General features: G+C 33.8%; 1 protein-coding gene across 1 annotated transcript; it reads left to right on the top strand.

Moving 5' to 3' along the window:
• The first annotated feature begins 1,603 nt into the window (after positions 1–1,603).
• LOC143560038 (uncharacterized) lies at positions 1,604–7,564 on the top strand. The gene is made up of 16 exons (XM_077048445.1): positions 1,604–1,732; positions 1,890–1,934; positions 1,999–2,039; positions 2,152–2,233; positions 2,626–2,670; positions 2,755–2,811; positions 2,930–2,989; positions 3,066–3,193; positions 4,552–4,771; positions 5,811–5,877; positions 5,979–6,049; positions 6,135–6,224; positions 6,653–6,761; positions 6,837–6,928; positions 7,020–7,125; positions 7,236–7,564. Exons 1-16 carry the CDS (start codon positions 1,637–1,639, stop codon positions 7,340–7,342), a joined length of 1,416 nt encoding a protein of 471 aa, XP_076904560.1. The 5' UTR covers positions 1,604–1,636; the 3' UTR covers positions 7,343–7,564.
• Positions 7,565–15,793: the final 8,229 nt, after the last annotated feature.

Raw genomic sequence — 15,793 nt, 5'->3', positions numbered from 1 at the left:
TGTGTATTCGAAGTTACACCAGAAATGCCAACTCGTTGGCAAAGAGGTCCTTTAACTGATAGGTATAATCAGTTATGTTTAATATCATGGTTGCTAATTTCCAATAAGAATAATTGACTGATAATATTTAAGTTTTGGTATTGACAAGGACAAGCGTTTGTTCAAGTTGTTAAAAAATGACATCTGGCCTTGTAAAAATCATGTGACATATCCACTAACATCTTCATGAAGATTGCATATGATATATTTTATGGTTCTTTTGCTACTTTGCTCACCAACCCTATTAAAGTTGTAAAGTTGAAAACATGCCAAGAATTACTAAATCTTCTTGAACTGCTATACCTTACCACTTTTAGTTAGGGATGAGCTTTTTTTTCCTAAATACCCGTACATGTTTAGTACCCGTATCTGTACGTGTCTATTGGGTGCGGGTATGGGTACGCAAGTTTACTGATTATAGGTACGGATACTTTCGGGTACAGGTACGGGTATTACTGGTACTGGTACCCGTTTAGAATATGTATGAGTTTTTATTAGGTTTTCAACACTTATGACTTAACTTTCAAGCGAGATTTTCAAAACATAATATATATTAGTTGAATAATTTCATTCTCAATTTATATGTGTATATTCATATATTGTGTTTCATATATTTTTATTTCATGTATATGTAATTGTGTATACAATTAAATAACATGTATTAAATTTATCTCTTGTTTTTATATAGAAATTGAGGAAACAATAAACTAAGAAAAGGAAAAGGGAATAAATTTTATGTTATGGCTGATTTGTTTCATTTTTAGTTTTGGTATTATGTTTTGGTTGCGGTATTATAGATAATTGTTTGTCGGTATCGTACCGTTACCGAGTCTAGTGGAGATTTAAAAAAAAGAACAAAGAGGTACCAAAGTGAGTACCGTACCCAAAGTACTTGTACTGGTACCCGTACCATATAATTCGGGTACGTATATGGGTACCAAGATTTATTGATTTTAGGTACGGGTACTTTCGGGTACAGGTACGGGTACGGTCCCGATCTCATCCCAACTTTTAGTACTTGAAATGTCTTATATCTTTTTTCTTTTAGATTTTAAATCAAATTCCTTATTTTAAGCAGGTAAAATAATTGCTGATTGTGGGTTTTGTGAATTCTAATCAACATAAAGGTTTGAATGTGTGTTAATTGATTAGTAGTTAGAGTTGAAATTTATCTAGGAGATGAAAGAGATACTCAAATTAAGGCGAGTAAGTTGTCGGTTAACGAATGGTAGAAAGGGTAAAGGGGTGGACATACGTGAGTTGGTTGTGTGCATGCATAATAGCATATGCATATATGTTGGATTGATAATGTTATAAAGCAACTGATACTTAACTTGTAAAAAATAAAAAGTTTGTATTTGACGCCTTACAATCTGACAAGCAAGAATTGATAATTTAAAGAAACTGTACGGAATATAAAAAGTGTGTTTTTAATAGAAAAAAAAAGAAATACAATTAGATGAGGGGTTAATTTGTAAAGTTAGAAACTTATATTTTAGGTTAAAACACTTATTTTTTTCCTCTTGTTCGTTCTTCTTATTCTCGAGGGCGCCGGAGTGCAAGCGAAATACAAATACAAATACAAATAATACAGATAATGGACGTTAGGTCTGTAGTTGAAGCTATTTCTACGGATGACGATAACGCCCCTGTCTACGAGGTCGAAAGCCTCTGTATGCGGTGCCATCAAAACGTACTCTCTCTCTCTCTCTCGATTCAATATTATAATTAATTGCTATTATTACTTTGGGTTGGATTGGATTGGATTGGATTGGATTATTGAGTGGTTTTATCAATCAGTTTTTAAGTTTTCACTAATACGTGCTATTCATAATGAATGAATGCCCCAGGGAACAACAAGATTTTTGTTGACATTCATTCCACATTTTAGAAAGGTAAACACTGACTTCACTTTTCTTTCCTAATTATAATTTCTCATTGCAGCTATTCTAAATGCAGATCTTGTTGTCAGCCTTTGAATGCTCTCACTGTAATGAGAGGTAATCATTTTATTTTTTTATTTTTGAGATTTACAAGAATTCATATTCATAATATTTTTGCCTTCTCTTAACTGCCTTTCCGGTTACTTACTTTTTCCTTTTCATTGGTTAGGAATAACGAGGTGCAGTTTGCTGGGGAGATACAGCCCCGAGGGTCACGCTACCGTGTGGAGTTTTCATTAGCTGATCAAAAGGTAGAGAGAACTCAAGTATATCAAATAAAATCCCTTTTTTTTGTTTGCACCTAGTAGAATGTTACCTTCAAAACTTGTATAATATCATCCAACCAAAAAAACGAATATCCATTATACCCTGCTTTTTTCCTTACACTCTAAACTCTTATATATTCTAATGCAACTTTTAACGGAAGGGTATGAATGTCATAAGTTTAATAATTGACGTATTTGATTATATGATTTCTTGTTTAGTAAGTATGATGATATTAATATATTATATCAAGTTATGAGGGGGCCTGAAGTTTTCCCTTAATTAAATGGGGCAGACTATAATTTGTTTATAAGAAGTTCACAGGGAATAAATACATTCATTAAAACATTAATAGTAATTATTTTTTGTCCAAATGCAGATCCTTAATCGACAAGTAGTCAAATCTGAGACTGCCACAATCAAGGTACTTCGAACTAACTTTCATATACTTCTATGAAGCTTTTATTTTTACAAATATACTCTTATTTATAGTCATCAATGTTTGTAGATTCCTCAATTGGACTTTGAGATACCTCCTGAAGCACAACGTGGATCTCTATCAACTGTATGTTTTGCATACTTTTTTTTTCTAGTTTATCAAATATTGGCTTTAATGGCAGCAAAGTTGATTATTCTATGCATAACAGTGAGTCAAATAATAAAATGTGTTTTATATTTCTCAGGTAGAAGGGATATTATTAAGAGCTTGTGAAGAATTACAAGCCCTTCAAGAAGAGAGAAAGGTAAATATTCATTTACAAGTCATTCTTCTAGAATGCTCTTATTTTAATCTTTTGACATGTTTTTTTATGCTTCTAGAAAGTGGATCCCCAAACAGCTGAGGCAATAGACCAATTTATAGTAAAATTAAAAGCATGCGCAACAGGAAGTTCGTCTTTTACTTTCATTCTTGATGATCCTGCTGGCAACAGTTTTGTAGAGAACCCGTAAGTTACTTACCATTTTATAAGTTCTTGATTTACTTTCTTTGCTTTGTGAAGAAAGTTTTTAAATCCTATATTCTATTTTATTTTAGCTAGGCATGTGTGGTTGGAGTTAGTGGGAGCATTCATATGATTCTTTTATTTGTGTTGCACTTTGTAAGGATCAGTTAAAATCGTTTCCTTTGATTTTATCTTCATATTTCTACAAGATGTGGTCTAAACGAGCCGAGCTTGAGCTTGATTAGGCTTGAGCTCGTTTCATTTTGATCTATAAACAACTTATATATACTTGTTTTTTAATTATAAATCCTCATATGCAACATTTTACAAAATATATACTATGTAGATATTTTCATCATAACTTATATATTATATATAATAAATAATAATATTAGGTATTATATAAATATATAAATAAAATTATGAAGCTACAATTTTATGAAGTTATTCCTATATTTTATATATTAAATAAAAGTTTATGTAAATGATAGGCTCGATTAGGTTTGTGGGCCAGCCCAGGTTATTTTGTTAAACGAGCTTATTTTTATGCTCGAGCTCGTTTATTTACGGATTGATTTGAGTTTGAGCTTTTAGCTAGTCGATCTCGAGTAGCACACGAGCGGGCTTGGCTTGTTTATGCTTCTAGCGTGGCTGGTGTGTTGGTCATGGGTCTAGATCCAAGGACAAAATCTTCACTCCCACCCCCAACTTTGGGCTTAGAGCTAGGTATTAGCCTATTATGCTTGATTATTGTTGTGGGTTTTTCTTGTCCCCCAAGCCCAAACCAACTCAATCCAGAATTAGGGAATGAATGAGCCTGCAACCATCGGTTTTCCACTTTAAAAATTCAATTTCAAATGCTATCGCTATTTTGCCATTGGTTTTCCATTTCATCAAACGAAATTGAAATCCAAAATCAAGCATGTGCACTTAATTTTGGTGAAAAAAAGTTGGGATTTTTATGTGTAAGAACTTATTTTTTCTTAAAGATTTTCAGCCTCCCCAATGTAGATGTTCAAGTTCCGCCACTGTCTAGATGGGTAAAATGTTACATGGGTAAAATGTTACATGGGCTTAGTTGGGCATGCAAACACTTATTTTTTTTCTTTGATGAACTTTACAACTAATTGACCTTTTTAAACATCCTTACAAGAACTCTTTTACTGACAAGTCTATTTAGAAGGTTTTATATATACATTTGGTAAGTTTGGACCTGTTCAACTCGTATTTATTTCTTTACAGTTATCTAACTTGACCCATTAGGGAAATAATTGCAACTCAAATTTATCCATATATCCATAAACGGGTCAAAAGTTTTCACCTTTATTTTCTACTAAAGATAGCCTACATTTTTACGACAGGTTTGCCCCATCATTAGATCCATCACTAAGTATAGAGTTTTATGAACGAACTCGTGAGCAAGATGCATCATTGGGTTATGCCTTTGACCCGACACAAGTATCAGAAGCAAGTGTTGACCCACATGGGTCAGTTGGAGCGGTTGCGGGTCGCCGAGCCATAGCCCAAGGCAATAGCTCGGAATTTGCTGAAGCTTTGTTTCGCTATACTGCACCAGAAGAGGTACAATAAAGGCACATTTGTAGGCTTGTAAACGAACTTAATGAATACAAACAGAGCATGTGCATGTTCGTTTGTTTGACTTTAATCGAACAAACGATTGAGCACAGACAATTAAGCGAACATGGTTTTCTTGTTCTTGTTTGTTAACAAAAATAACGTGTTTTGTGTTCATTTGTTGACAATATAAACAAATGGTTCACAAATGTAAACGAATGAACATAGCTGAAAATAGATGATCGGACATAACTAAGCTAAAACCAGTTAAAAATTAATGCGAACAACATAAATGAATGTAAACGAACGGTCATGAACAAACTAGATGTGTTCATGTTTGATGACTTGTTCGTTTAACTAAATGAACAAATTTTTTTGTTCATATTCGTTTGATTATTATATTAACAAATATATACAAACTTCCCTGTCTAACGCTTCACTGAAAGTTTGGGACATTTGCAGACCTAGGCATTTGGATAAAGTGATTCTGATTATTACAATATGTATCTAAATAAATAAAAAGTTAATTGACTAATTAATTTTACAGATGATACTAAAAGAACCCAACGGCTATGCTCTTGTTAGTTTGCTCATTTAACTTGAATTGAACAAATAGTCAAACACGAATAATTAAGCGATCATGGTTGTCTTGTTTGTGCTTGTTTTTTAAGAAAATTAACTTGTTCATGTTCGTTTACGTTCGCCATTAACAACACAGACAAACGGCTCATGAACTTAAACGAGTGAACATAGTTGAAAATAGATGAACGGATATAACTGAGCTAAAACTAGTAAAAAGTTAAATGTGGACGACAATGTGTTGGGCTTAGAAAAATTATTAAAACTAGATTAGGTTGTAATGGGTCTACAAACTTTAATGAATATAATAATGAATGTAAACGAACGAGACATATATTCATGTTTGTTTGTTTAACTAAAGAAAACAAATCCACAGCAGTTAAATACCCTGTAACTTCCCAGAAGTCATTGATATGAATTTAAAGGTATCATTTTTCTTTTCCTTTAATAGTATTCTTTTTAACAGGTGATGACCTTTCCATCAACGTGTGGTGCTTGTGCTGTAAGCTGCGAGACTCGGATGTTCCTTACAAGTATCCTTTTTTTTCTTATCATCATTCATTACAAAATCTTATAATTATGGTGATATCATCCTACCACAAATTCAGAATATGGTTACCTTAACTTTATTTAGAAATCCCTTACTTTCAAGAAGTAATTGTCATGGCATCCACATGTGATGCTTGTGGCTACCGTAATTCTGAGGTTCGTGTATGATATTTTATAGTCGTATTATTTTGTGATACCCTTTTAAGTAGCATATTCTCATAGAATATTCTACTTTTTACAGTTAAAGCCAGGTGGCGCCATTCCTGCTAAGGGGAAGAAAGTTTCTGTTTCCGTTAAAAACACAAGTGACTTGAGTCGTGATGTGATAAAGGTATGCATGAAACCGAAAAAGTCGAACTCCAACAAAACCGACGGTTTTGGTTCGTGAAAACCGAATTTTCAGTTCGATTGTGATTTTAGCTCAAAAAACCGAACCGGGTGTATAGATTTTTATTTTTAGTTTTAGATGTTGAGTAACTTATAAGAGTTTAATAAATAGTGTAACCCAAGATATAATAATCAGTTAACCATTAGTCAACACCAAGATTTAGGCCCGAATTCATTACTTTGGGTCATTTTTTTTCCCTGCCCAAATGGTAAAACCGAAAAAACCAAAACCAAAACCAAACAGTTTTCAAAAACTGATTTTTCGGTTTATGGTTTGATTTGAGCTCAAAACCGACCTATGCAAACCCCTAGCTGCAATCGAGTAAGTTGTTTATAGCATCTAAATTTTAATTTTGTTTTTTTTGGTATCAGTCAGATACTGCTAGTGTAATAATTCCCGAAATAGATTTGGAGTTAACAAGTGGCACTTTAGGAGGTATCGTTACAACTGTTGAAGGTTTGATTACAAAGATAAGTGAAGGTAATGAATATAAATATTACACAAAACACTTGTTAGTTTCAGTTTTGTATAATCGAATTGTTTTGTGCATTATAGCTCTGGAGAGAGTGCACGGGTTTACTTTTGGAGATAGTTTAGAAGAGGACCGAAAAAACAAGTGGCTGGACTTCAGAACTAGGCTTACTAAGGTATTCATTTGCAGTGCTATTGTTTTTTTAATATAACTATCGTGTTAATTGAAAAAAAATGTGAAATTGTTTTTTATTAATTTTCTTTTAGCTTTTGAGTCTTGAAGAACCGTGGACCTTGATCATGGATGATGCACTGGCAAACTCTTTCATTGCTCCAGCTTGTGATGATATTAAAGACGATCATCAGTTAACAAGTAAGTTTGCTTTTTGAACCCACAAAAGTCTAGTTAATTACAAATCTTGCCACTTGTATAATATTTATGAATGCAAAAATTAATAATAATGTTTATGGTGTATTACACAGTTGAGGAATACGAGAGGAGTTGGGAACAAAACGAGGAGTTAGGTTTGAACGATATGGACACCTCTGCGGCTGATGCTGCTTATAACTCCACCGAAAGCGCTTCATGATATCTACAAATGCTTATACTGATGGGCCTGAAATCTTAAGATTTATTTTTCCAATGTTAGCTTTTGTACCATTATTTTGTCACATGTAGTTTAAGGTCTCTTGTGAAGGCCTTTTGTATTTGTTTGTGTTCTATTTATGTTTTCCTTTTTGTGGATGCTTTCAGATTTAGTTAGACCATTGCATTTGACACAATTTACAAATCAATTTATGCTTATAATTTCATTTGAAACATTTTTACTATTTTGCTTAATCATTTGTGCATTCATTATATTTAGGTATCAATAATCATCATACTAAAACTTTTGTGTGTGCGTATGTACGTCAGTACATGTTTATACAATATTTTTAAGCTTTATGCAGTTAAGTTTTTTGGTACAACTTTTTTGTTTTTCTTTTGTTTTGATAATTGAGTTAACTGTAATGTGGTTTGTTTAATTATGAAATTTTAGTACTATTTTAGAATTTTTTACAAATGACTACCTCAGTTTTTTAAAACTTGCAGTTTTAATTTTTTTTTCTAACCCGTCTACTTTTATTCGTTAAGTCATAAGTAATTTGGTAACTTTACTATTTTTTTTATTCTTTTCTTTTCTTTTAATTAAATTCTCCATTTACATCTTCATAATCTTGAATCCCTAAATCTCCAAGTTTGTTGGTATGTTGGAAGGGTGTTAATTGTTAGGCATTTGGATTATTGGATCATCCTAGAATTGTTGGTTGTTGAAGAACACCAATGGCTGCAAAGCTTTTAAATTCATTAACTGATGATAACCCCAATGGTACAGTGAAGTTACTAAATTACCTTGACATAACAGATAAAAATAGATGGGGTTAGAAAAAGTACTAAAACTGCAAGTTTTAGAAAACTGAGATAGTCATTTGCAAAAAGTTCTAAAATGGTGTTAAAGTTGCGTAATTAAACAAACCAAATGTACTAAAATGGAAGTTAACTCTTGATAAATTTAACCATGATAATCTAAATGCTATGGTAATCTTTTATGTGTTTAAGTTACATACAAATGACTTTATCATGGGAAGTGTAGAAATGATTAATTATCATTACTTTACAATTTTTGAACTATAGTAATTATTACTACACTATTTTATTGTTTGTAATATAATTACTCTAATTTAAAACTGTAATTACGCTAGTTATTTGTATGTAGTAAATTAATTTATTTGTATCGGATCTCATCCCAATGTTTTATTGTTATTTAATAGTGCTGAGAACATTATTTATTCCGTTGTGTTACGTTATGTTCTAAAATCCATTTTAGACAGAGACCAACAATAACATCAAAGCCATTATGGTTAGAGGTGCACAAAAGAATCGGTTCCATACCTGACCCGGTGGAATCGACTCGGAACCGGTTCTGGGTCGTACCCGGTGGACCCGATACCTGGTTTGGGTATTTTCATACCCGGAAAACCCTACCCGGTTCTCCCATATCATTCAAAAATTGGTTCCTAGCAGGTTCTGGTTCCAACCTGGTTCCGTTTCGTACCCGGAATAACCGGTTCCACCGGGTTTTTGGCAATTAATGACCTGCATGCTTGAAAACAATGGTAATATAGCCGTTTTAGGACTATTGAAACTGCTTTTTGAGGTCCAAAAACTATATAGCATGATTTTTTATCAATTGTTTTACCGCCAAACTCAAAAACACCAAAAAAACTTCTCGGTTTACACTCGTTGTACAATCCCGACTTACCTACACCTCCATTTTTTTTCACTTCCACCACCACCACTTGTTATGATGGCAAGCACCAACAAGGCCAACAAGAAGGCGGCTTCTACATCCGTTTTTATTGACCTGGTCGTGTTGAAGATGACCCCGAAGTTGTACGGGTCGTCCCGCATAACCGCAACGAAGACGTATGGCAGAATTGAGATTTGCTTGAGTTGATCAATGGAGACCTTAAGGTTCGTTGCAAATTTTGTGGCACTTATTTAAAGCATGATTCGAACTCAACTTTAAAAAAAGCACATCGAAAAGAAATTTTGTAAGGCGTTGAAAGAATTCCCGCATAGGACAAGTCAAATTGGGTCGATATGGTACAATATTTCGTTACAACATGAAAGCGGTTCATGATAGAATGACGAAGTTCGTGATTCAACAAGGTTTATCGTTTAACCACTTTGACAACCCTTTTTTGACGTTCATGATTCGAGAAACTCTTTAACCTCGCTACACCCATGTAAGTCGTACTACACTTAGACGTCATTGTTTAAAATTGTGGGAATGTGCAAAAACAGATTTAATTGAGTTTTTTCAAACTATACAAACGGGTGTGAATTTAACTAGTGGTGTTTGTTCGGCACCACATGTGTTTCCGGAATCCTACCTTTGTGTCACCGCTCATTGGGTCGATTCGGTTTCTTGGCATATGATAAAACACACCATCACGTTTGAAAACTTTCCGTATCCACATACCGCCGAAAAATTGTTTGAAATTGTAGATGTGGTAATAACGACTTTTAACTTAAGAAAAAAATTCAATATCGTTTGATAACGCAACAAAAAATACAAAGACGATTGAAAATTTTATCATAAAATATACACCACCTTGTTACGGAAATTTTTTCATGTTCGATGTGTTGCACATATTATCAATTTGATTGTTCAAGAAGGTCTCGCTAATGAAGTCTGTTTGAGACGCTTTAGATATATGTTACAAGATGTTTTTAAAAGTGGGAAAATAAGACATCTTGAATACAAAAATTATTGCAAATCGGTGGAAAGAAAATATTTGGGGCCGAATTGGGACGTTCCAACCCGTTGGAACTGTTAGTGTACGGTTTTGCGTCTTGAGTCTTTGTAATTATCGTTAACGTATTTGTCGTTTGTTTAATGTAATAAACAATTATTATAGTTTGTAGTTCGTTAAGGTATTAGTCTAGTTCGCTAAGGATGTTTAGCGAACTAGACCTTAAGTTAAGTCTCCCCTGATTCGTTAGGAGATGTTAACGAATCAGGGGGTGTTTCGTCTAATTTATGTATGTAACGAAGTAGCGTCTGGTTCGCCAGGGGATGTTAGCGAATCAGACCTATCTTCTACATATGGTGAACACTGTTCACGTTTAATTTAAGTTTTGAGAGTTAATTAACGAAACCCTGTCCGAATCCTCTCTCGATCTTCATCCTTAATATTATACAATCACTAATACATATATACTGATAATATATAAACATATATAACACTGAATCTAAGGTAATTATGATCTAGATCTATCGTTAAGGTATTAATCGGTTTAACACAGATCCGAGATCTGTTAATTATTACTGGATTGATACACCCGGGTTCCAACAAGTGGTATCAGAGATTTCGGGGCTCAATTTCACTTGATTTGGTGTTTATTTGGAGTATTAGTTTGTTAATGTTTTGTTTAGTGAATTTGGATTAATTTAGAGGTTAATGGATTGATTTATGGTTAGTTTGGATTGGATTTGAGTTGTTAACGGTATTGATAAGGTATTGTGAATTGAAATTGAGTTTTGGATTGATTTCGGATTGGTTTGGTATTGTTTTGGATTATGGATGAAACAGAGTTGATGTTTTGGGATAATTGAGTTAGTTATCGGAGATAATTGGTTACGAGATTTGATGTATTGGATTCGCGATTGATTTACGAGTATTTTGGTTGGTTATTTGCGTGATTTGGTTTAGTATCGAGATAGTATTACAGATTTTAGGCTTCTGGGTTTGGTGTTCATCATTTCCAGATTTCTGGAAATTCTTGTTGAAGATTTGAAGATTCAAAGATGAATATGATTCGCTACGTTCATTCGCTATCCTGTTCACTTTGATTCGTTCAATAAGTTCATAAATTCATTATCTAATTCAAGTGATTCGTTAGCCAGTTCACTATAATAGTTGATTCGTATTATCTAATTCGTTATTTGGGTTAACTGATTCGTGTGACACGCGTTCACCTTGAGATTTGTGTCTTAACAACCTTTGCCACGTGGCATAAGGTGTCAAAGTTTGTTACAAACGGTTGTAACAACCTGATTCGTTATAGTTGATTCGCTAATTAACTGTAGCTGATTCGTTATCTATTTCGCTAAGTTTTTCTTAGTGATTCACTACTAAATACTTTCTAATTCGTTAAGTTTCACTTATCAACTCGTTAGCCAGTTCGTTAGTCAATTCGTTAGTTTGACTTTCTGGTTCGTTGACCTTCTGATTCGTTAGATTGATTCGTTAAACTCAATTGTGATTCGTTATCTGATCAATCTTAGCTTCGTTAAGATTTGATTCTTTAATTTACTGTTCACAGTTCTCTATAACTGTTTACAGTTCGTTACACTTGATTCGTTACACCCTTGCAGTTTTTGGAACTTGTCAAAAATGGCCGGTATGTATGCATTAGCATATCAAAACATGTTGATGCAACAAATGTTACAACTTGATACCGAGATAGGTTCACATTCGAAATGTCCAAGATTGATGAAGTTTAGTGACTTTGCCAAGTGGGAACCTCGGTTTTGTGCTCATTTAGGATCAGTTCATCCTGACTATTCATACTGTTTAGATGAAGTTTATACCGTTCATATTATTGGAGATGAGACTATTGGTTTTACACCAAAAGCTATCTCACAATACTCAGTTGAAGAAAAGAAAACATTAGAGATAGAGACAAAAGCTTATTCTACTCTAACCATGGCTTTGCCTGAGAATATATTTCACCAAGTGGGAAGTATAAAAATATGTGCTTCTTTGTTTCAACATATTCGAATGAGAAGTATGGGTAACACTACTGAAAGCAAAAAGGTTATGCTTAAGTTTCAATTCAGAAACTTTAATTTATTGAAAGGTGAGACGGTTGAAGAAATGACAACGAGATTTAATCACTTGATTGCTGAAATGGACAAGATGAAATTAGATGTGTCTGAGAGGGATAAAATTGACACTATTAAGAGTGTACTTCCAAGTTCTTATTCCACGTTCTTAATGGTTCTCAAGGAAAACAATTATTTCTTGAATGAAGATTTGACTGCAATTGAATTTTTGCAAAAGATTGAAGCTAGAGAATATGATCTTAAGTGTCGGAAATCTTCAAAGGAAAGTCAACATCCTTCTTTCTATGGTGGTAGTATGCCTCTTAGTTCAACCATCTCTCCACTGACTGCTTTCCTTACTCAAGCTGCAAGTGAGAATGCAACTACATTGTATAGTGATCCACGAGCCTGTTTCTACACAGCGGGAAATACTGGATCTTCCGGTATTTCTGGATCATCTGGAATATCGGGAAGTTCATCCACTACAAATCAACACTCAGCACCTTCAAACGTCAACATGAAAGAAGCTGAACAAAATTTTGCTTTCCATCAGCTTTCATGACGTCTTATGAAAATCTGGTTAGTAGCAAAATTGCTGCTAGTGATCTAACTGATGAAGACTTTGATCAGATTGATCCAGATGACTTAGAAATCATGGATTTAAAGTGGAACATGGCAATGATTGTTCGAAAGGTGAAAAGATTCATGCAAAGAACCGGAAAAGATCTTCCTGCCCTGAACAAGAAGTTGGGATTTGATAAGTTGAAGGTAAAATGTTATAACTGTCAAGAATTCGGACATTTTGCAAAAGAATGTGACAAACCGAAAAAAGAGTATACTGGTCCTCGTGGTTAAAATTCAAATTCTTCAACACCACGAGGTAATGATGCTGAGAAGAAACCTTCAAGTTCTGGATCACAAGCAATGTTAGCTAATGGAGATGATTGGTCACAACGACTACTGTGTAATGATACTCAAGCAAATCTAGCAATGTTTGGACCTACTGAAAATGTTCTAGATGCTATTGGAAGCGACCTGTCTTCTGATAATGATTCTGGATCTGAGTCTGATGATTCAAGTGAAAAACTTCCAATCAATTTTGCTTGTATGGCGAAGATTAGTGACTCTTCCACGTCTGCTTGTACGGCCAAACAAAATGAGGTTAGTAATTCTGTTTCTAAGGTATCATGTGTTGATTGTGATTATAATAAATCTAAAATTGATTCATTAAAACTTCAAAATGATAATTTGCTAAAAGAGATTGTGTCCTTAAAAGATACTTATAGGCAATCCTTGACTTCTCAAATGAATTCAAGAGAGAAAATTGAGGCTTTAACTATAAGTAATCATGATCTTAAAACCGAGTTATCTTTGAAAATGACAATCAATGACCAAAAGTTTCAAGAAATCTTGAAACATCGTTCAAAAATAACCGAACTTGAGAATGAGGTTCTTGAGTTGAAGAACAAATTGGGTAAATTTCGAAACTCTTCGTTCTTGTTGAACGAAATTATCGAAATATCGGGAAAACAAAACGATTCTAACAAAGGGATAGGTTTTGTTGAAATTCCTCCACCATTTCACAATGATTATAAAATGAATCCTTTTGCCAAAAAGGAAGAAGAGGTAATTTTGAAAGAATCTGTGATTTCAGAAAATGTTAAATCTGTTAAATCTGAAACTGTTAAGGCCCAATTTGCTCCTCAGAAACCTCATGTTCAAAGCAACAAAGTTTTTGTTGAACAGGATGACAAGGTTATTATTGAGGATGTGTTTGAACCCGAGATTATACACAAGAATAAGAATATTCCAAGTTCTAATTATATTCTATGCGAGCCTCACGAATTTGAGGAAGCAGTTTATGGTTCATACAAACCTCAGGTGAAAAAGGAAAATCCGATGAAAGTAAACTCTGTGAAGGCAAAGAAGTAAGAAAAACCGAAAATTTCTGATGAGGACTTGATGCGTTTCATTAATCCTCCTAGTTCTAAGCCATCATCTGCTAGAGTTTTTAAGTTAAAAGGGATGGACACGATGTTCAATGAAAAAGATATTCCAATAAGTATCATCAAACCTGAACTTATTGAGAGTGTATTTATCAATGAAACTTCACAGATTCAAGATGTTGAACGTCGATATGCTCAAGCGAAAACATCAGTTCCATCTGACCCATTGACTAAAGCAAAGCAGGTTTTAAAACAAGCTAAGAAAATTAACTTTGTGAAGTCAACTGGGACATATACATTGAAAAGTTTTTCAAACTGTTCTAATTTAGATTTTTACTTAAAGAAGAAATCTGAATTATCTGATGATTTTGCTAAGAGCATGATAAAAAATGTGAGTCATCATCAAACTTCTGCTTCATTCGTTCCAACTACCTCTCAACATCATCGTGTAGACATGCGAAGCTGTTTTCTTTGCGGTCAGTGTGACACTCGTCAATTTCAGGTTAACTCCGTTAATCTAACTCCGTCAATTCAAACTTAAGATCACTTGATCTATAACGCACATCTCATTTAATTTAAAATAGAGTTTTAAATGACGCTTGAAAATCACTACATAAGTAGTCTTTCGGGATTGCACCGAAACGCAAACGAGTTGACGCAAATCATTGGTGAATAAACGAAAAACATCCAAACAATAATTATGTGTTAGGCGTATGTGTTATTTGATAATATTGTATAAAACGTTAACTCAAGATGCAAACAAGTTACTTTAGGCTAGAAAAGTAATAATTAGAAGTTGAGGGGCCTTGGTGTAACATGTTATTATTTAATAATAACAAAACCCTAACTCCTCTCTCCCTCTCTCAAACCCGATCGGACACCCCCCCTCTCTCTTGCGACGGCAGCCACACCACCACCATATCACACCCGTTTTGACCTTGTTTTTCATAATCGGAGCATCCCGCACTCGTTTCTAAACATCTCTCACCTTTCTCTTGGTTGTTTCTGCGTTTTTAAGGTATAAACATGAAACCCTAACTTTGTAAATCATGTATTAAGTGTTTATATGTTTGGTTTTGATTAGAGGATGATTGATTATGTCTCGGTTATTGAGTTAGATGATCATATGTGATTTTGAACAGTGAAAGATTGTTGGGTCATCGATTGTTTGTAAACTCTAGAGGGTTTACTACTGATTTTATGGATAATTATGTTTATTGCATGTTTGGAGATATGTCGTATGCTTAGGATGCATGTTAGACGATTGTTTGTGCTTGCTGAGTTTTGACAGCAGAGATAGTTAAATTTGAACGACATGTAACTTGTTAAATATAAAACCAAACTGAGCTATTTATGAGCCTAAAAGGTAGTACTCTGAGTCTAGTTTCCAGAAAACCCAACCACGCCTAATTTGGAGGTGTTTTGGTCGCTCAAACGATTTAAATGTGATTAAAGGTCAAAACTGGTACTGGACAGATTGTAAGTTATGTTTAGACAACTATAACTAAATGTTAATGTGGAAATTGGTCCAGATTGTTAACACTACAGGGCACTATGTTGAGTCTAGTTTCTATAAAGTCCAAGTTTGTAATTTTTGGACGGGTAAAGGTTAACTTTTATTATTTTACAAAACTGAAGTGCAAATCTGAATTGTGAGACCTTCTGTTAGGCTGTTTTAGTAATTATCATATCTCATGAACTACAAGATCAAATGGGTTGG

Source organism: Bidens hawaiensis, unplaced genomic scaffold, assembly GCF_021521415.1.
Source record: "Bidens hawaiensis isolate Kalapana, Puna unplaced genomic scaffold, B.hawaiensis_p1.1 tig00001093_1, whole genome shotgun sequence".
Lineage (NCBI taxonomy): Eukaryota > Viridiplantae > Streptophyta > Magnoliopsida > Asterales > Asteraceae > Bidens > Bidens hawaiensis.
The sequence above is the reverse complement of the archived record's forward strand: the minus strand, read 5'-3'. Positions and strand labels throughout refer to the sequence as shown.